Source organism: Nelumbo nucifera, chromosome 2 (genome assembly GCF_055504915.1).
Source record: "Nelumbo nucifera cultivar China Antique chromosome 2, China Antique-T2T, whole genome shotgun sequence".
Taxonomy (NCBI): domain Eukaryota; kingdom Viridiplantae; phylum Streptophyta; class Magnoliopsida; order Proteales; family Nelumbonaceae; genus Nelumbo; species Nelumbo nucifera.
This window is the reverse complement of record NC_142650.1, coordinates 22,295,657-22,316,852: the sequence shown is the minus strand read 5'-3', so window position 1 is coordinate 22,316,852 and position 21,196 is coordinate 22,295,657. Positions and strand designations below refer to the sequence as shown.

Sequence of the window (21,196 nt, the reverse complement as noted above, 5' to 3'; positions counted from 1 at the left end):
CAACCATGAGATTGAGTCCCTCAAACAGTTCCTTCATCAAGAGTTTGAGGTGAAAGATCTGGGTACACTACGGTATTTTTTGGGTATTGAGGTTGCTAGATCTAAACAGGGGATCTTTGTCTCTCAGAGGAAATATGTTTTAGATCTCTTGGCTGAAACTGGAAAGCTGGGTGTCAAACCTGCAGATACACCCATTGAACAGAACCACAGGATTAGTGCAGAGAGTGGGGAGCTGCTTGAAGACAAAGTTATGTTCCAGCGGTTAGTGGGAAAGCTCCTATATCTATGCCTCACCCGGCCAGATATCAGTTATGCCGTTAGTGTTGTCAGTCAGTACATGCATTCTCCTAGAACCACACACCTTCTAGCAGCAGAAAGAATACTAGCATACTTGAAGAGATGCCCGGGTAGAGGTATACTGTTCAAGAACAATGACCACATGAAGGTGGAAGTCTATACGGATGCCGATTGGGCTGGGAGTTTTGATGACAGAAGGTCTACCTCTGGATATTGTGCTCTTGTGGGAGGTAACCTGGTCTCTTGGAGGAGTAAGAAACAGAGTGTTGTCTCCCGATCCAGTGCTGAAGCTGAGTACAGGTCAATGGCTAATGGAGTGGCTGAAATTCTTTGGCTGAGATCACTACTTGGGGAGTTGGGTATTGAGTATGAGAAGCCCCTGATGCTGTATTGTGATAATCAAGCAGCTATTAATATAGCACACAACCCAACGCAGCATGACAGGACTAAACATATTGAAGTTGATCGACACTTTGTACGAGAGAGGGTCTCATCACAAGAAGTGTGTCTCCCATACATCACCTCCAACATGCAGCTGGCAGATATCCTCACCAAAGCTGTACCACGGAAGAAGCTAGAGGCAGATCTATCCAAGTTGGGAATGATAAACATTTATTCCCAACTTGAGGGGGAGGTAGAGAACACTGATGTGGGCCCCACAGCTACGGTCCCACTGTGTTCGTAGGGTAGAAGATGTTCTAGTCTGCCTAGGGTTAGCTATTGGTCATTTAGTTGTTTCAGTTGTTATTTATTTCAGTCTTATTTTTTGCTCTATTTGTTATGTAAAGACTAAGGGCACATCTGTCCTTTCCATGTAATGAGCATAACCTATAAATATTATTTAAAGTGGCGGCAGCAGAACATTAAGCTTCTGCTCCTCCTTTCAACTCTTGTGTTCTACTGCTTCTCCTCCCTTTTCCTCTTTTTCCCTCTTACCTTTCTTCTTATTTTCAATCCTGAAATCCATTAGGGTTCAAGACTGATAACAGTCCTGAACTTCTACTACTATCTTTTAATCTTCAAAGTTTCAGCCAAGCTGAGAAACTGAATTTAAAAGTTCCAGTTGGACTTTCTATGGGATGGGGGAGGAGAGAAAATAGATCACTTGGTGAACTGGGGCATAGTGTGCAAGCCTAAGGCTGAAGGAGGTTAGGAATGGGGTCATATAGCTGAAAGGAATATGATCTCCTTGGGAAGTGGTTGTGGAGATTTAAGGCGGATCAGCACTCTTTATTTTAGGTTTCTTGTTCGTTGGGGGGGGGCTAGTTTTACTTGTATTTTTTTTATTGTCTTTGGCTGCAAAGCCCACATTTTTCTACCTTTTCTTGTCTTATCTTTTAATAATTTTTTCATTTATTGTGAAAAAAGTCTTATCCATTGAGATTTCATTTGAACTCGTCCCTAGTCATAATCCAATGAGTCACCCCTTTTATGATTTTGATTCATTATGTTCATGCTAAAAATTCTATAGTTTCTTTCACACCAAACACTCCACATCATTGCTGTCCTCTTGTGCATTGCCATAGAACTCTACCATATTTTGCATGTCTTATTGGAAAACAAGATTTTTCTTTAGCCAATGATCCAAACGGAGGAATAATTGGGATGATGGTCTCTAACTTCTTACTAGCAAAATCCATTATATATGAATTTTCTAGCATTTGAGTCCTCACCAGTGAAATACTTGGTCATTCACTTGAAAGATAACCCAAGATAATAGAGGGAATGATTGGATAATTGGTTTCCAGAAATTTACAAGGCAATATTTCTAGTATCAAGGTATATTCCAGTCACGTGGTACGTCACCTATCTACTTTAACCATCTTGTTCTAACCTCTAATTTCTCACACATTATGGATCATTCATTATTTGATCCAAGATATTGGAAGTGGTTAGTTTGGGGTTCCTCCTGATCATCAATCTCAACTGAACTACAATTGTTACTACCTCTAAACTAAGTGCTTGCCCATGATATAAGCCCATTATGATTGGAAACTCTCCTATATCACCTTCTGAGTTAGCACACTAGTTTTTGTTCCTTAATGTATATTTTTTATGATATTAACATATCTATTTGAAGCCCCTTCTTTCCCAAAGTGCACAACAGATGACTTCTCTAGGGAACATATCATATGCTTTTTTCTAAATCGATAAATACCAAGTGGAAATCTCTCCTCTTCTTTCTAAATCTTCTCCGGGTATCATATTTACTATGAGGTTGAGTATAGTGGTTGAAAATATTGGGGGGGTTTTTTCTTGGACTATTTTTATAGCTTGCTTTATCATTCTTTTGGTGCAATTTATAGTGGCTATTACATTCCTAATGTTGTAAAATTGGCCCAGGATAATAAAGCTCCAACAGTTTACATGTAGATTTGGAGTTTTTTTTATTGTGGTGTGACTTCTTACTCATTTTCTATTCTCAGGTTTGCACCTATGAAAGCATGCTAGCTGGTCTTCACAGGCTCAAACGTTTAGGAATTAGTAGGTTGACACACCCTACTGGACTGTCTTCTGCAATGAACCAGCTCCCAGATGAAGCTATTGCTCTAGCTGCTGCATCACATATTGAGAGAGAACTTCAGATAACTCCTTGGAATCTGACTAGCAATTTTGTTGCCTGTACAAGTCAGGTAAAATTGACTTTGTATATTTTCCCTGAAAGTGGTGCTTAATTTCTGATGCCTGTGGAGTGAAAGTCAAGCAATATGTGACCAGTGATGAACAAGCTTATCCTCTTTACTTATTGCCATTTAGTATGTCAAGTAGGTTCGCTTTTCAATTTCATGCTGATCAGGGGAAATGCGCATGTTTCATGATAGTATTATCCAAAAGTGGGATCTTTTTTTATTGGTAAAAGATGATTCTTATAGATGCCTCTTAGATTAAGAAATATCCACTTGAATTTACTGAACCATACTTATTTGAAATACTTTCTAGAGCCTGTTCTTCTGAAGTGAAATCTATTTCTATGCAACAGTTTTTCCTAAGATTAAGCTAATTTGATATATTCCTTGGATGATTTACCAATCTATGGTTATATATGGCATAGAAAAGTGGGACCAAAAAAGAAAATATCTATAACCCATAAAATTAGAAGGAAATTGGAGGTAAGTACATGAAATGGAGACCAGCATGATAGAAGGATATCTTGCCCATCTCCAGTATCACATATACCACTTTTTGATTTATGTAAATCCCTACAAGGACCTTTTAGGCTTAGTTAATTTCTAATAATTACAATTTTCCATTTCTGAGGTGGTGCCTAGGATTGATGCCACTGGAAGGTCATTAGCATATAAGGCTGTGAATGATATCTGATTGTCTGAATTTGATCCCACTAAGGGTGATCTGAATTCAGTCTGTTTATAAATGAATCAAATATGGATCCACCCCCATCTCCGATGTAATCTGATTCGGTTCGATTTAAATATATGTGTTCATATATACTTGAAATTTACATTGTATTATTAGTAAAGTTGATTTGAATGTTGTTTTTTTACTAAATTTTCATAGGTTCAAGTTCCATAGAAGTAATTTTCAATTAATTTTTTCACAAAATCTAATATCAAAGTCTTTTTCAGTTTATTTTATTAATAATATTTTGAACATTTTTAGTTTAATTTATTTATACTATTCAATATCTGATTGCAATCCAAATTTGATTTGAATTCAACATAAATCCGATGGATAAGATTCGATTTGAATACAGATATAATCTAATCAAATTTGGTTCTATCTATATCCGACTCATTTTGATCCATTTGAAGCCCTAATAGCATAGCACTTCACAGAAGAACTCACAGGGGTGAGCTTCTCCATAAATCATAATAAGATAAGAAGAGTATTTAATGGTTCTTTTTATGCAAAAGGTAACTGTTAATAGTTGTTTATGTTCTCAGGTTTAGTACCGCAAGGGTACTGTTGTAATTTTCTCTTGTCTTTATGTTGTACGACTGGTCCAGTATAAATAATAATACTAACTCTCGCCCACTGAGTTAAGGAGGGCTCTCAGTCCACTCGAGTCTCCTCTCTTCTCTCCCTCTCTATTCTCCTCTCCTCTCCTCTTTTCTCTAGTTCTTGCTCAACATGGTATCAGAGCAAGTCGTCCAGGCCTGAAGGGTGGTGTCAAGCAAACCTGTTGTTCAATGTCAAGCAGATGGTCTTCTTCATCTTCTAGTCCAGAAGTTATAGAGACTCTTCATCTCCCAGAGCTGGCTCCATCAAACTGCTAATCTGGAGTACTCAGTTCGACCCAGAAGTCGTAGAGACCTTTCATCTTCCAGAGCTGGCTCCATCGAACTGCTAATCTGGTGTACTCAGTTCGACCCAGAAGTCATAGAGACCTTTCATCTTCCAGCCCAGAAGTTGCATCCACCGTCTGTTTGACTGTAGAGAGGCTATCTCTTGAGGTTCGTAGAGGGAGTTCTAGCTTACAGAGAAGCTATCTTCTGAAGTTAAAAGAGGTACTGGTCATCTACCATTCGGCTGCCCTACTGATTGACTGGTTATTGATTGAATGTTCAGCCGATTGATGGACAGTTGATTGACTGTATTCCTTAACAAGCTGCTGTGTTCAACTGGTTTTTTTTTTTATTCCTTCAACCCTATGATGGACTGTTGATGCCCTGAAGCTGATGTTGTATTGATCTTATTGATTGACTGTTCGGCTACCCTGTTAATCTCAGTGACTGTTTGGCTATCAGGCCTGCCGATTGTGTGGTGAACTCCACCATCTTTTTCATTCTGTTGGGAGGTCATATGACTTCGATTCATTTGTAGGTCATTCAGACCTGGTGATGTACTGCAACTGCAGTATTTTTTTTTTTTTGGTTTCCTAAAAGGATTGTAGGTCGTACAGACCTGTTCCAGTGTTGCATCAACAGGGTTCAGCCTTTACTCCCAATGAAACCGTAGGTCAGAAGGACCTGTTTTCAGCAATAGCCTTGTACGGCAGTATTCATCTGGTTCCTCTTTTTTTAATCCCGATATCATGAGTAGTGAAGATTCAGCCACATCTGGAGTTTCCTCAATGCTGAATGGAATGGGTGGGGGTGACCTATCCTTTCCTATGGCTGTTGTCCCTCCTGATGGTTTAAATTACCTAGAGTGGTCAAGAGGGATCAAATTATACATCACTGCAAGGGAGAAAATAGGCTATATAAATGGAAGAATCAAAAAACCACCCTCTAGGAATGCTGAATATGATAGAAGGGCTCAGGAGAACAGTATGGTTATGTCGTGGCTCTTGATCTCCATGCAACCACAAATAAGAAAAAACTTCATGTGGGCTGAAACTGCAAATGAGATCTGGGAACAAGCAAAATCTACTTATTCAGAATTGCGACATTATGCCAAAATTTATCAACTGCAGGCAGCATCATCCACTTGTAGACAGGGGGAGAGGTCTTTATCTGCATATTACTCTGACTTGACCTCTGTCTGGAAAGAGTTGGACCATTACCAGAGTGTGGATTGGAAGTGTGATGAGGATGCAAAAATGTACAAAGCAACCTGTCTCCCAACAAAGGGTGTTTGCCTTCTTACATGGTCTGAATCCTATGTATGAATCTATCAGAGTTCAGATTCTCAGCTCTAAGGATCTCCCATCAGTTCAAGAAGTCTATGCCCTTGTACAATCTAAAGAGAGCAGAAGAAGTTTGATGAACAGTCCCGGTGGGGATGCAGTTGTGTTGGTAGCAAAAGGGGGTGCTTCTACTAGTGTGGGATCTTCTTCTAGGAAAGGAGATCTCCAGAACAAAACAGAAGATAAGGATAAATTGTGGTGCACTCATTGCCAGAAATCCTGACACACCAAAGATACCTGTTGCGATCTTCATGGGAAACCAAAATGGGCTCAAGATCTGACTAAGAAGCAAGGTTCAGAGGTGAATAAGAGGCCCGGACAGCAAGGTACAAAGAAACATCACATGGCCAACATGGTTACTCGGGAGAATCAACCTCCACTTCTACTGTGACTCAGACACATCTCACTGGATCTGACCTGAGGGAGGATATTATAAATTCCTTCCGTGACCATTTAGAGCTCTATGGTAGAGCACTTCGTCAGATGGATGCTCCTCCCTCAACCTCATTTGCATCTACATCAGGTAACCCTGCCACAGCTTTCCATGTTACTTCTCACACCCCTGACTCTTCATGGATCATTGATTCTGGAGCGTCAAAACACATGACTGGTACGTCCTCTTACTTTCAAACCTATCACCTTCTTTCTGGAAGAGACAAGGTGAGATTAGCCGATGGATCATATACTTCCATAGCTGGTCAAGGAACCCTATCTCTTCCTCTTGGTCTTACCCTTTCTGATGTCCTTCATGTTCCAAAATTTCCCATTAATGTGTTCTCTGTTAGTAGTGTTACTAATTCCTTGAATTGCTCAGTGACCTTTTTCCCTTCTCATTGTGTGATTTAGGATCTGGCCTCGGGGAGGACGATTGGTAGGGGACGTATGGTTGATGGACTTTACATGCTGGAGAATAAGGCTGGTCTTCATGTTACAAAGTCTATGAGTCAGTCCTGCAAGAAGAGAGTCTATTTATGGCATTGTCGTCTAGGTCATTTGTCTTTTCAGTCTTTGAAAGTTGTATTCCCAAAACTGTTTAAGTCAATGCCTGTTTCTGATTTTTCTTGTCAAACGTGTCAGTTAAGTAAACATTGTAGAACTCAGTTTCTTCAAAGAAATAGTAAATCTGAATCTCCTTTTCACATTGTTCATTCTGATGTATGGGGCCCTGTTACTTTACCATCTGAGAGTGGCTACAAGTATTTCATTACCCTCATTGATGATTATTCTAGATATACTTGGGTATACCTGATGCGAACCAGGGAGGAAGTACAAAAAATCATTCAAAATTTCCAGCGGATGGTCATTACTCAATTTCAGACTGAAATTCAAAATTTTCAATTAGATAATGCCAAATAATTTTTTCATAGTGACCTCACTGAATTTTTTGCTTCGTGTGGTTCTCTTCACCGTAGCTCTTGTGCCCGCACGCCACAACAAAATGGTGTGGCCGAACGGAAGACCGACATCTCCTTGAAGTGGCTCAGGGTTTACTACTTCATATGAATGTCCCCAAACGTTTTTGGCTTGAAGTTGTACTTTGTTCCGCTTACCTTATAAATCGTATGCCCTCTCGTTGGTTAGAGTACAAAGCCCCACATCAACTTCTCTTTCCTAAGGCTCCCCTTCTTTCTATTCCTCCTCGTGTCTTTGGTTGTCGGTGTTTTGTCCAAAATCTGTCTCCCACCTGTGGGAAATTGGATTCTCGTGCTATCTCTTGCATATTTCTTGGTTACTCCTTTACTCAGAAGGGATACCGTTGTTTTGATCCTGTTTCTCGGAAATTCTATGTCTCCATGGATATTTCTTTCTTTGAAGATGAGCCTTTCTTTCCTGTTTCTATTCAGGGGGAGTGTAGACATGAGGAGAAACTGGTTCAGCTTCCTCCTCTTCCTAATTCTTCACCATTGGCTCAGTTTCCTCTTCCTAATCCTTCTTCCCCTTCTCTTCCTGACCCTCCGCCTTTTCGTGTTTTTTCTCGTCGTCACAAAGGACAACCAAATTCAAGAGATGTGGAAAATCTGGAAGTTGTACCCCCAGTGCCACCAGACTCCTCGGGGGAGGATCATACTCACTCAGGTATTTTGGCTCCCAATGATGTCCTTGAATCTATTGAAAATGATCCCTCTGCTGCTAATGACATTGACCGTCCTATTGCTCACAGGAAGGGTGTTAGATTGTGCACCACTAAACATCCCATTTCCAACTTTGTTTCCTATGAGAACATTTCACCCTCATTCCGTGCTTTTCTTACTTCCATTGACAATGTTCCTATCCCTAAGAATGTGACAGAAGCTCTTTCAATTCCTGAATGGACAAATGCCATGAAAGAAGAAATTAATGCCCTTCATAAGAATGGCACATGGGATCTTGTTGATCTTCCTAAGGGAAAGGTTCCAGTTGGATGTAAATGGGTGTTCACTGTCAAACATAGGGCTGATGGAACAGTGGAGAGGTACAAAGCTTGCTTAGTGGCAAAGGGGTTTACTCAAGTGTACGGAGTTGATTATGCTGAAACTTTTGCTCCTGTTGCCAAGATGAACTCCATTAGAGTCCTTTTCTCCCTTGCTGCTAATTTGGACTGGGATTTACATCAGCTTGACATCAAGAATGCTTTCCTGAATGGTGACCTTGAAGAGGAAGTTTACATGATTCAACCCCCTGGGTTTCTGGCTCAAGGCAATGAACAAAAAGTGTGAAAGTTGAAGAAGTCTTTATACGGGCTAAAACAAATCACCAAGAGCTTGGTTCAGCAAATTCCATGTGGCAGTTTAGTAGAAAGCATACAAGCAATGTCAATCAGATCACACACTGTTTGTGAAAAGAGGAGAAGGTAAAATTGCTGCCCTAATTGTATATGTAGATGACATAATTGTTACTGGTGACTGGGAGGATGAAATTCAGAGGTTGAAGTTCTTTTTTGCCACTCAGTTTGAAGTGAAGGATCTAGGACCTGCCAGATACTTCCTCAGAATTGAAGTTGCCTGATCAAAGAAGGGTATCTTCATCTCTCAAAGGAAATGTGTCCTAGATTTACTTCAAGACACAGGGAAGATGGGGGTGAAGCCAGTTGACTCTCCCATTGACCCCAACCATAAATTAGGTGATAGTCGAGGTGAACCTCTCAAGGATGTGAAACAGTTTCAGAGGCTTGTAGGGAGTTTGTTATATCTTTCTATGACTCGCCCAGACATTGCATATGTTGTTGGTGTCCTCAGTCAGTTCATGCATGCTCCTACGTCCTCTCATCTTGAAGCAGCAAAGAGAATCCTCTGATATCTAAAGAAGTATTTGGGTGCTGGTTTGTTATTTCAAAAGCACGGACATTTAAAAGTTGAGGTTTAACAGATGCAGATTGGGCTGGATCCCAAAGTGACAGAAAGTCTACCAGTGGCTACTGAACATTTATAGGAGGAGGGAACCTTGTTACATGGAGGAGTAAAAAGCAAAATGTAGTGGCTAGATCCAGTGCTGAAGCTGAATATCGTGCTATGGCCCACGGGGTAGTTGAAGGCATGTGGATAAAGAATTTGTTGAGTGAGTTGGGCTTCTTAGTGGACAAACCTATGTCTTTATTCTGTGATAACAAAGCAGCTATAAACATTGCTGCCAATCCGGTGCTACATGATAAAACAAAACACATTGAAGTTGACAAGCATTTTATCAGAGAGAAAGTCATCACAGGCGAAGTGTGTACTCCCTATGTCAATTCTGAGAACCAACTTGCAGACATCTTTACAAAGGGTCTAAACCATTCCAAACATCATGATCTGTGTGACAAGTTGGGCATGATTGATATCTATGCTCCAACTTGAGGGGGAGTGTTAACAGTTGTTTATGTTCTCAGGTTTAGTACCGCAAGGGTACTGTTGTAATTTTCTCTTGTCTTTATGTTGTACGACTGGGCCAGTATAAATAAAAATACTAACTCTCGCCCACTGAGTTAAGGAGGGCTCTCAGTCCACTCGAGTCTCCTCTCTTCTCTCCCTCTCTATTCTCCTCTCCTCTCCTCTCTTCTCTAGTTCTTGCTCAACAGTAACATCAGAATTAAACAAGAATTAAATGCATATGTTTTAATGAAAATATTACAATGTTTAAAGTGCATTTTGTTTGTTGGAGAACAGCAGCCGAAGAAGAAGAAGAAGAAGAAGAAGAAAAAAGGAGATCTGAGAATGGAGGCTTAGTCACTTCAGCCTGCCCTAGAATTTTATATAAGTATTCACAATGTAATGTTACAAGAAAGGACTAGAATGCCCCTGATTAGTGATGGGACACCTAGACATAAAAAGAATAAAACAAGTTTAGGCCCAATAACTAAGGCCCATAATAAGCTCAAGAACTTAAAACATAAATAAGACTAACATAAATACTAAACCAATTGAACCAACACTCCCCTTCAAGCTAAGCATGGATGTCAGTCATGTTTAGCTTGCCAAGTAAGTCTAAGAATTTCATTGAAGCTAGTCCTTTTGTTAGCACATCTGCAATCTGCATCTCGGAAGGAGTATAAGGAATGCAGAGTTCCCTTGAGACTATCCTTTCTCTAACGAAGTGTCGGTCAATCTCAATATGCTTCGTCCTATCATGTTGCATTGGGTTATTTGCAATGTTGATGGCAGCCTTGTTGTCACAATACAGCCTGAGAGGACACTCGACCCTTATCCCGAGCTCACTAAGAAGGGTCCTAAGCCACAATAGTTCAGCAACACCATGAGCCATAGCTTGATATTCAGCCTCTGCACTTGATCTAGCAACCAAATTCTGCTTTTTACTTCACCATGTAACCAAATTCCCTCCAACGTACGTGCAATACCAAGAAGTAGACTTCCTGTCTCAAACAGAACCAGCCCAATCTGCATCAGTATACGCTTCAATTTCAATTTTATTGTGTTTTTTGAACAAAATTCCTTTTCCTGGGCAAGTCTTCAAATACCTAAGAATCCTTTCCGCTGCTCTCATATGAGGAATCTTTGGAGAGTGCTTGAATTGGCTGACAACATGTACGGCATAAGCAATATTTGGTCGAGTGAGAGACAGATATATCAATTTCCCTACTAGTTTTTGGTATCTCTCTTTATCAAGGTAGTCCTCTCCAACTGATTCCTCTAGACAATGATTATGTTCTATTGGAGTATCTGCTGGTCTACTCCCCATCATACCTGTCTCCTCTAGAAGATCAAGGACGTACTTCCGTTGACATATATAAATGCCCTCTTGTGACCTAGCAACTTCAATTCCAAGGAAGTATCTCTGATGGCCCAAGTCTTTGATCTCAAACTCAGATGCCAAGAACTCCTTCAATCGTTTTATCTCTTCTAAATCATTTCCTATAATCACCATATCATCCACATAGATGATGAGTGTCGTAAGTCTGCTATCCTGTTTCCTTATGAACAAAGTATGATCTGCACCACTTTGAGTGTATTCCACTTTCTTCATGGCCCCACAGAGCTTCTCAAACCAAGCTCGAGGGGACTGCTTAAGACCATATAATGCTTTCCTCAATCTACACACTTTCCCATCAAAACCATAACCTGGTGGAGGATTCATGAATACCTCTTCATGTAGATCGCCATTTAGGAAAGCGTTCTTTACGTCCAACTAATATAGCTCCCATGAGAAGTTTGCAGCTAATGACAATAGAACCCGGATTGTGTTAAGCTTTGCAACTGGAGCAAAAGTCTCTTTGTAGTCAATCCCTTCCTTTTGAGTAAACCCTTTCGCCACTAGTCTAGCCTTGTATCTTTTAATCGACCCGTCCTCCCTATGCTTCACAGTGAACACCCACTTGCATCCCACAGTGCTCTTCCCTTCTGGTAGATCCACTAATTCCCAAGTCCTGGCTTTCATTAAGGCTTTCGTTTCTTCATTCATAGCCTCTCTCCATCTTGGGTCAGACACTACCTTTGAGAACCTAGTAGGGACATGCACGGAAGAGAGAGCAGACACAAAGGAATAATAACGAGGAGATAAACGTGAATAAGAAACATATTCAGCAATAGGGTGTCAGATAGTACAAGAACGGGTAGGCTTACGAAGAGCAATAGGGAGATCCAAATCAGAAGTATGAGTGATAAGATTACCTGGAGTTGTTGAGACAAATCGATCGGAGTCTGATTGGTTGCTGCCATGAGTTGGAGGGTTTTTTTTTCTTCTGTTGTAGCTGATTCTCATATCTTTTTGTTGCTTATTAGTGTCCTCAGTTACATCCGCAGCATCAAGAGTGGTAACAGGTTCAATGGGAGCCTCACTAGATTCACCTGGGGTGCTACAACTAGGAGGATCAGGAGGAGAAGATGGAAGGTCCGAGGTTGAAAGAGGCACAAAAAAAGAGGGAGAAGAAGAATCCTCTTCCATCCCACTAGTCCCCCCTGAAGAGGATTCTGGGAAGAATGAAAATAGGATTGAGATTCAAAAAATACCACATCCTTTGTGATGTATTTCTTCTTGGTAACTAGATCATAACACTTGTAACCCTTTTGTGTAGGAGAGTACCCTAGAAAGATTCCTTTCATAGCTCTAGGATCCAACTTGGTCTTCTTTGAATCCTTTACATGAATAAAACATACACAGCCAAAGACTCTAGGTGGAAGAGGAAAGTCTGGAAGATTAGGGCAAAGGACAGAGAAAGGAGTTTTCATACCCAACACCTTAGATAGCATCTGATTTATCAGATATGATGCGATAAGGACTTCTTGAGACCAATAGTGCTTGGGAACCTTGTGCTGAAATAGTAAAGCTCGAGCTGTCTCCAATAAGTGTCTATTTTTGCACTCAGCAACCTCATTCTGTTGAGGGGTACTAGCACAAGATGATTGGTGTAGCATTCCTACATCCTCCATGAACAGGTTCAAGGAACTTTCAAAATATTCAGCAGCATTGTCTGAACGGAATTGCTTAATCTTCTTGTCGAATTGATTTTCAATCATTTTACAAAATTCCGTGGTTATTCGTGGCACTTCATCACGTCCTTTTAACAAGTAGATCCATGTGCATCGTGAATAGTGATCAATAAAGCTGATAAAGTAACAAAATCCATCTACAGAAACAAGAGGTGAAGGGCCCCAAATCAAAAGGAGCTTGAATTCCATTACTAGAAATTGGATAAAGAGTTCTACATTGTTTTGACAACTAACACACTTCACAAACTAAACTTTGACTCGAAACACACTTGAATAATTCAGGAAATAACCCTTGCAATGACGAAAAAGGTAAATGACCTAGCCTAGCATGCCACAAGTGTAACCTAAGCTATTGACTCCTCATTATTCTGACTACTGGCAGCAAATGATTGTAAGGTCGAACTGATGTCTGCATCAAAATAGTAGAGACCTCCACACTCATGACCACTCCCAATCGTTCTCTTCGTCAGTCTGTCCCGAAAGACACAATGAATAGGAAAGAAAGTTATGCTATAGTTTAAATTCTTGGTAAGCTTCGAAACAGATAAGAGGTTGGAAGTAAGATTGGGAACATGTAGAACAGATTTAAGAGAGAGGTCCTTGCTTAGGTCAACCCCCCCTTTCTCAGAGATGGTGGAGAGAGAACCATCAGCAACTCTAATCTTGTCTTGGCCAGACATCAAATGATAAGAAAAAAATAAAGAGGACATGTGTGTCATGTGGTTAGTTGCACCGGAATCAATAATCCAAGAAGTAGACTCTATAGAACTAGTTGCACTACAAGTAGAGGCAATACTTGATCTGGCAAGAGAGGTGGAAGCAAGGGAATTAGTCCTTAGACGGGTTAAGGCCCAGCTAAGGACCTCTACCTCATTAGCAGTGAAATCCAAGGACCCGAATGTGTGGGAATTAGCAGTCTGTCCCATGGGAGGAAGTGTAACTATAGATGTGTTCTTCGGGCTCTCACCACTGTGACTAGTAACAAAGTTCCCACTTGCTATTTGATTCCTCTGAGGCTTCTTGTCTTTCCTTAACACAGCTGGTTTCAGATGAGGATAAAGAACCCAACAAATCTCTTTTACATGTCTTCCACCTCCACAATGAGTACACTTAAGATGCCTCTTGTCCAAATGCTTGCTCCCTTTTTGGTTTGAAGAAATCAAGGCTGAATGTTCAACAGGCTGTATTTGAGTGTCAACTTGCATCTCTTTCCTCCTAACCTCTTCATTCCTTGCTAGATGGTAGACATGGTGTAAATCTGGCATTTCATCCCTTCCCAAAATTTGAGACCTTATGCTCTCATACATTGGGTCTAAGCCAGCCAAGAACTTAAAGGCTCTACCTTCTTCAATTTGTTTATCATGCCTCTCCTTGTCTCTTATATTCTCCCAACCAAGAATAAGATGATGATCAAGTTCTTCCCATAGTCTTTCTAGGGTTGCAAAATAAGTTACAACTGTCATATCTCCTTGTTTCAATGCAGCAATGTCTTGGTTTAGCCTATAGATTCTTGCATTGTTCTTTCTCTGTCCATAAGTTTTAGACACTTTCTCCCAAATCTTAGCAGCAGTGGGAAAGTGTTGAACAGTCCTGGCCACTCTTGGAGTCATCGAAGCAAGCAGCCAGGACATAACAGTAGCATTTTCCTTATGCCATATTGCGTACTCCACACCACCCTCTTTAGGTTCCTGCTTCTGTCCATCTAAATAACCCGTATGTTCCTGGGAAGTAATGAAGAGCATGGCTGAAACAGACCATTCTCTGAAGTTATACCCGTATGTTCCAGATTAGAAGACCTCCCACCAGTTCTATTATCCTTAGAAGACACTTCTCCTGATATTGAAGAATCTCCTTCCTCTTACAGTGGTCACAATTGAAATCTCAGTACAAAGAACACGATTTCAGACTTACCGAAGTTGTTACAAGTCTGAGAACCCCCTGTAACAGGTCTGAAGCACCTCTGTAACAGTTCTGAAACCAAGAACAATCCACCCTTGTACTGTATTGAACACTTCTGGGCTGGGCTTTGACTTCTGTTGTCGTAGTTGTAGCCGAGGGCAATACCTCTTTGGCACCTCTGGTGGTCGAACATAGACTGTGACCACCCTTACGATCTGTACTAGGACTGTCTAACTCAGTCCTTCCACCTAGATCTGTTCCACACAGATCTCTCTTAGCAGCTGAATGGCTACTACCTGCTGCAGGATTTCTAGTAGGGCATCAGCTTCTGGAACAAACTCCCCTTAGGCCCTACAACCAAGAGAAACCCTAGATACAGACCTTGTTGTGTTCTACGGTCAGCCCTAGGGTTTCTTCACAGTGGCCAAGATAGGAGAGAGAAAAAAGAAGGAATAGAGAAGTGGAGAAAAGAGGCGGCTGTAACCAGTCAGACCGATTAGTGCTCTGATACCATGTTTGCTGGAGAATAGTAGCCGAAGAAGAAGAAGAAGAAGAAAGGAGATCTGAGAATGGCGGCTTAGTCACTTCAGCCAGCCCTAGAATCTTATGTAAGTATTCACAATGTAATTGTAGAGGAGATGGGCCGAATGGCCCATAGACTGTCATTTCATGTTATGTTATGTTTCCCTCTATAATGGGCCTTATTCTGGGCCCATACTCTGTAATGTTCTGTTTTTTGTATTTTCTTGCCCACTCAAGGGCCTCTCTATAATATTTCAAAGATTAACTTCTTAATAAAATGTTTAGAGTGTTAGAGGGAGGTTAAGTTCGAACCTCTCACTCTCTAACCCTCATTGTCGCCAGCTCTCTCTCTCTTCTTCCTCTCTTGTTTGTTTATTTTCTGGTTTGCATCTAATCTCAATCAGTTCCATACATCAAGCAGACTGTTTTTCAACTGTAATGTTACAAGAAAGGACTAGAATGCCCCTGATTAGTGATGAGACACCTAGACATAAAAAGAATAAAACAAGTTTAGGCCCAATAACTAAGGCCCATAATAAGCTCAAGAACTTAAAACGTAAATAAGACTAACATAAACACTAAACCAATTGAACCAACACATTTAACCTAGGATGGTTTGGGATAAGCTGTTGGACCGAAAAGGACATTTAAGAAACTATTTGAGGACTTAAAGTTTAACAAAGCCTTTTAAAGAGTTAAATGGAAAAACAGGATTCATGTAGCTGACCTAATGTGGTGGTGAGGAGGGTGAAGTTGTAGTAGAACCATTTAGAATTTGTGGAAGGAGAGGGTGAAGCATAAGATGTCTCCCATAGAATTTGTAGAATTTGTTTAATCAAATTTATCTTTATTATAAAGAAAAGAGCAATCCTGAATGAATTCTGATATATCTTGATTACTAGGTTTCTTTGATTAGCACAGTAGTCCAACACACTGAATGTCTGAAAGTCAATTTCAAAGAGATAGGTAAATTGATAAAGGCAACCTGGGCAATCTTTTTTTTTTTTTTGATTTCTTTTGAAGGGCTACACAATGGGGGGTAGCCAATCCCCAACCCATAACCCCCCCAACCCAGGTGCAGGTGGGATTCGATCCCAAGTCTCCACTATAACCAGTAGGAGACCTTACCAACAAGCTGGTTGGCACCTTGCAGCAACCCAGGCAATCTTAACCAATACAATTCTATGAACATACTCCAAAAAACCATTGTCATACCTACAATATACAAGAAACCCTCACAAGAGACCATAAAACTAATTTTATAGAGCCAGGTAAACAAAGTAAAGAATCAGATAAATAAGCAAGCATCAATATGAAAGAATTTCTGCTGCAGTGTAAATTGCTTCCAAAAGATAATTTGAGTCACTTTTCGTTATACCTAGTAGATAATAGGGATCAGCTTAAGGTTCATCCAACTAAATTGAGTCACTTGAGGGAAGCTCTCCCTCTTTTAATACAATTATACTCTTATAAAAAAAAAAAAAAGATTCATCCTTTATGCTCCAGAGGGCTGTAGAATGAAGATATACAATTTGCTTCAGAACAGAAAATGCCTTTGATGTCAAGGTGGTTGTCATATAGTTGTGATAAAAAAGGTCATTAGCTAATGTTGGTCCCAGCTATCTGGGGTCTTGGGAGGGGTGGACTGGATATAGTCCTAGCATTTTTGCATTCTTTTGCATAAAGTGGTCACTCTCAGACTTGAACCTGTATTCTCACACTTGTCAGCCCAGGATTTACCATTAGAGCAGGTAATGGTGTAGTGTCATTGCAGTTGTCTTCATAGAATATTATAATCAGCTGATGCAATCAACAAAGCAATTCCTGATTTGTCATGTTATTGAGGTGAGGTATAACCAGTGCTTGTTTCAAAATTTTCCTGTGGCTTGTTTGTTATATCAATGACTTGGTATATATAGAAGATTATAGATTGAAGCAGTTGCTGATGGTTCTTCAAGGTCAGTGTTTAAGTTGTATTCAAGTCCTCATGTATCATTTACTTTGTTTGCAGGATCGAGAAAATATTGAGCGCCTTGAAATTACTGGTGTTGGTGATCCATCTGGTCGGGGCTTAGGTTTTAGTTATGTTCGAGTTACTCCCAAAGCACCTGTATCAAGTGCTATAGTAAAGAAAAAGGTAACTGCTGCTAGAGGAGGTTCAACTGCCACTGGAACAGATTCTGATCTTCGCAGGTTGAGCATGGAGGCAGCTTGTGAGGTATGCCCATTCATATGAAGGATTTCTGGAATGGTTTCAATGTAAGTTCTACATGATATTGTCAATATCTTAAAGCCATTACTCAATGTTGGACCTGGCCATCACCCAATGTTGGACCTAGTTGGCAAAATCTTATGGTTTACATTAAAATTCATAATTCTTGAATCCCATGGGTTTCAATTCCAATCTTATGTATGAATCTTATGCTGAAAAAAAAATATCTTAAGATTCTATTTTTGAATCTTAATACTTATATCATTCATTCAATTTGAGTCATTTTAATTGGACTTGATTCTCTAATTTATCATTCCTTTGCATAAGAATTTGGTAGTTGGCATTTTTAAATTTTCACTTACAATAAGGGAATGTTGACTAAAATCTTCACAAAAATTTCCTCCAATAGGGAATTGTGTCCACTATGTCCTCTGCTATTCAACTTTTGCCCAGATACTATTTCTAAAAGGGCTTTTGGATATCCAATGGCCTTGTCTATTCATTTCTATTATTGTTAAATAAAGAGTGCTCCATCAAAGATGAAGCATTTGTTTTCCTTTTGTTTTTGTACTTATATAAAGAACCAAACTGCTAATCATATATCTACTTGGATTTCTATGACATGATTATAAGACACTATGTTTCAATGAAAATAACATAGAAAAAACGGTATAAAGAAACTTTCTTGTTCTCATCTGGTAAAATATTAAGCAATGTAACATGGGGCTTGTTATAATCTGTACTTGGTAAGCTTAACTTCAGAAACTATGAAAATTAGTGCAAAGTGTTAACTGCACTATCCTTGGTTAAGATTGGAAATTGTAGAGAGGTTGGGCTGAATGAGCCTTAGTTTTGTTTATCTATTCAGTAGTTTTTATTTCATCTGTAGTGGGCCTTCTTTATGGGCCATAATACTTAATGTTTCTTTACAATCTTTTGGTCAGCCACCTAACTAGGGGCACCCATGTAATTCTGCACCTTTTAATATTCAGCATATATAAATTGATTCAGGGATAGAGGGACAAACACAATTCAGCTCTCCTTTCCTCTCTTTTCTTCCTCTTTCTTTCTCTTTCTCCAGAACATCTTCTTCCTTCTTTTTCTTATTTATTTTCTTCTCTAAAATCAGTATTATTGCCGGATTATATTTTTTTCTTGGCATTAGAGTAGGCTCCTACTTCCTGCTTTTCTCTTTTTAAATACACTGTGTATGGAGAATTAAGTTACTAATCAATTGAAAATTGGTGTTGCCCAGTTTGGGGATATTTCTAGAGAAGATTTAAGATTCAAATTAAAGCCCAAGACAGGTTCCTTGGAGATTTTTCCCAAAAACCCTAGATGATTGTAGAAATTAGATTAAGGGGTCCAGAGATAGCTTGAAGCTGGTGCTTGGAGCTTAAAGGAGACCTATTTGGAGATCAACTTTGGTTGGAGAAACTTCCAAAGTCATTGGTAGGAGTGGCTATAAGTTCTCTCTTTCTCCCATTTTGTTGGGTATTGTGAAACCATAGTTTTTGGCTACAAAGAAGCAAGTTTGGCTTCGGGTTAGTGTTTTTTGATTAGTAGTATCTTATTTTTATTTTTGTTCATTTCCATTTAATCAGTAGAGCAAACTGGAGTTGAGACAAAATATCCTACAAACTCCAGATTTAGCCAGGGGAGTCTTTGGAGACTGGGCAGTGACTATTGTGAAGCTAGATGAAACTAAGCATGGTCTCAATCAATAAAAATCCATGTCTGTAATAGAGGAAAATGGGGGTACATCATTGGGAGTAAGGCAAAACCTAAGACGATCCTACCAATGAGAAGTGGATGTAGGAAACTTACATAGTTGTAAGCTGGTTAGTGAATTCTATGCAACATCATATATGTCAATACTACCTGTGGGTAGACACTACTAATGAGGTATGGGATAGTGTTAAAGAGACCTCATAGAAGTTGAATGTTGCTAGGGCTTATAAATTAAAGAGTGATGTGAATAATTTGAGACACGAGGCGAAGCCCTTAGCAATGTATTTCTCAATGTTGAAGTCTTTATGGATGGAAATTGATTTGGAGACAGTTCAATGGGGGTGCACAAAAGATGTACCCCATAATATATTTCTAATATATTATAATATTATATATTATATATTATATATTATATATTATATATTATATTTTATTTTTAAGTACAGTCCTCTGTCGTATAATATATTATATATTATATTTTCTCTTTTAACTTTTAAGTACAGTCTTCTGTCGTTTTCTCTTTTTGGTGATTCAGCTTTTCAATTTTCATGATTTATATATTATATTTCCTGTTGCAGACTTGCAGATCTAGAGCGACACGTATCCGCTCGTGACGTGCATCCCCATGCAATCCGACAGTTCGAAAGTTTTTCATGATTTCCTCTCTTTGAATCAAATTAACTTAAACGGCTAAACGACTTTCCCTTTCTCTCTTACTCTCAGTTCTCAGCCTCTCATCTCTCTAGTCTTCTTCTTCCCCAAACCAACCGACGGCCTCCGAGTCTCCGATCAACGACCTCTGGGCTCTGACTAACGAGTGACGACCTTCGATTTCTCAGTCTCTCATCTCTCAGTTCTCTCTCTCAAATTAAACGCCTTTCCCTTTCTCTCTCACTCTCAGTTCTCAGTCTCTCATCTCTCTATTCTTCTTCTTCCCTAGACTGACCAATGGCCTCCAAGTCTCTGACCGACGACCTCCGGGCTCCGATTGACGGCCTCCGAGTTCTCAATTTCTCATCTCTCTTCTTCTTCCCCAATGGGAAAAAATCCTAGATCGATCGACGGCCTTTCTCTCTTTTTTTTTTTTTACTTTGAATGCATAAAAAACCAAAAAACTGAACCGCGGTTAACCGATCCACCGGTTAACCGGTCGACCGGTTCCATCGGTTCGGTTTCGGTTCGAATATTCAAAAAATAACCTCACGATTCGGTTCGGTTAACCAAACTGTGAGCACCCCTACCGGGCAGTTCAACCGTTCACCTATTCAACCCGGTTACAGGGTCGTAGGTTGCACACTTAATGTATGTGCAAACATTCTAAGGCCATAACTTTGCACTCCGATGTTTGATTGGGATGATATTTTTTCTTATTTTGGATAACTTTTCGAGATATGTGTCTAGGCACCTTGCCCTGCTATTTTCACAAAAAATCCCCTTTTTTTACCTAAAATCACAAATTTTAATATTTTTATAAATAAAAAATTAAAAAACATAAATTAAAAATAAAATAATAAATATGTAATATGTAAAACATAATTATACACTATCATACATATTTGCACACAGACACACGACCCGCTATAGTGGTTACATGGAATAGTCTGACTTGTTGTACCCAAATGGTCAAACCGGCGACCCACGACCCGAAGGCAAAAGTGGGTCGGCCTCCGGGTTGGTTTTTAAAACATTGCCTATTATCAGTCATTTAGAATCTACCTCTTTAGCTTTTGCTTCACCGAGTAATGGCTCCACTTCTACCCATGCTCACATAGATTTCGTGCTACTACGAACCATGCTTTTACCTCAGGTAATTGTAGGATTCCCTGGATAACAAATTTTGGTGCTTTTGACCATATAACTAGTGTTTCCATTTTATTCACTACTTACCAACTTTTATTTGGCCACGACAAAATATCCCTTGCTTATGGCTCTCTTGCCTCCATCTCAAGAAAGGGAGACATCAAAACCTTAGACTCCCTTACTTTGACTTTTGTATTCATGTACCAAAACTTAATACTAATCTACTTTCCTTTTGTAATTTGACTAAAT

The 21,196-nt window shown here is 39.6% G+C and overlaps 1 protein-coding gene across 9 annotated transcripts in view; it reads left to right on the top strand.

Annotated features, from left to right (window-relative positions):
• The window catches only part of LOC104595190 (transcription initiation factor TFIID subunit 1-like), a 164,059-nt gene that overhangs the window by 129,063 nt on the left and 13,800 nt on the right, over positions 1–21,196 (top strand). For all 9 annotated transcript variants that reach the window (XM_088897676.1, XM_088897675.1, XM_010255805.3 and 6 more), the window contains 2 exons: positions 2,724–2,930; positions 17,216–17,422. In XM_088897676.1, coding sequence (XP_088753802.1) covers positions 2,724–2,930; positions 17,216–17,422 — 414 coding nt within the window. The remainder of the gene's footprint in view (positions 1–2,723; positions 2,931–17,215; positions 17,423–21,196) is intronic.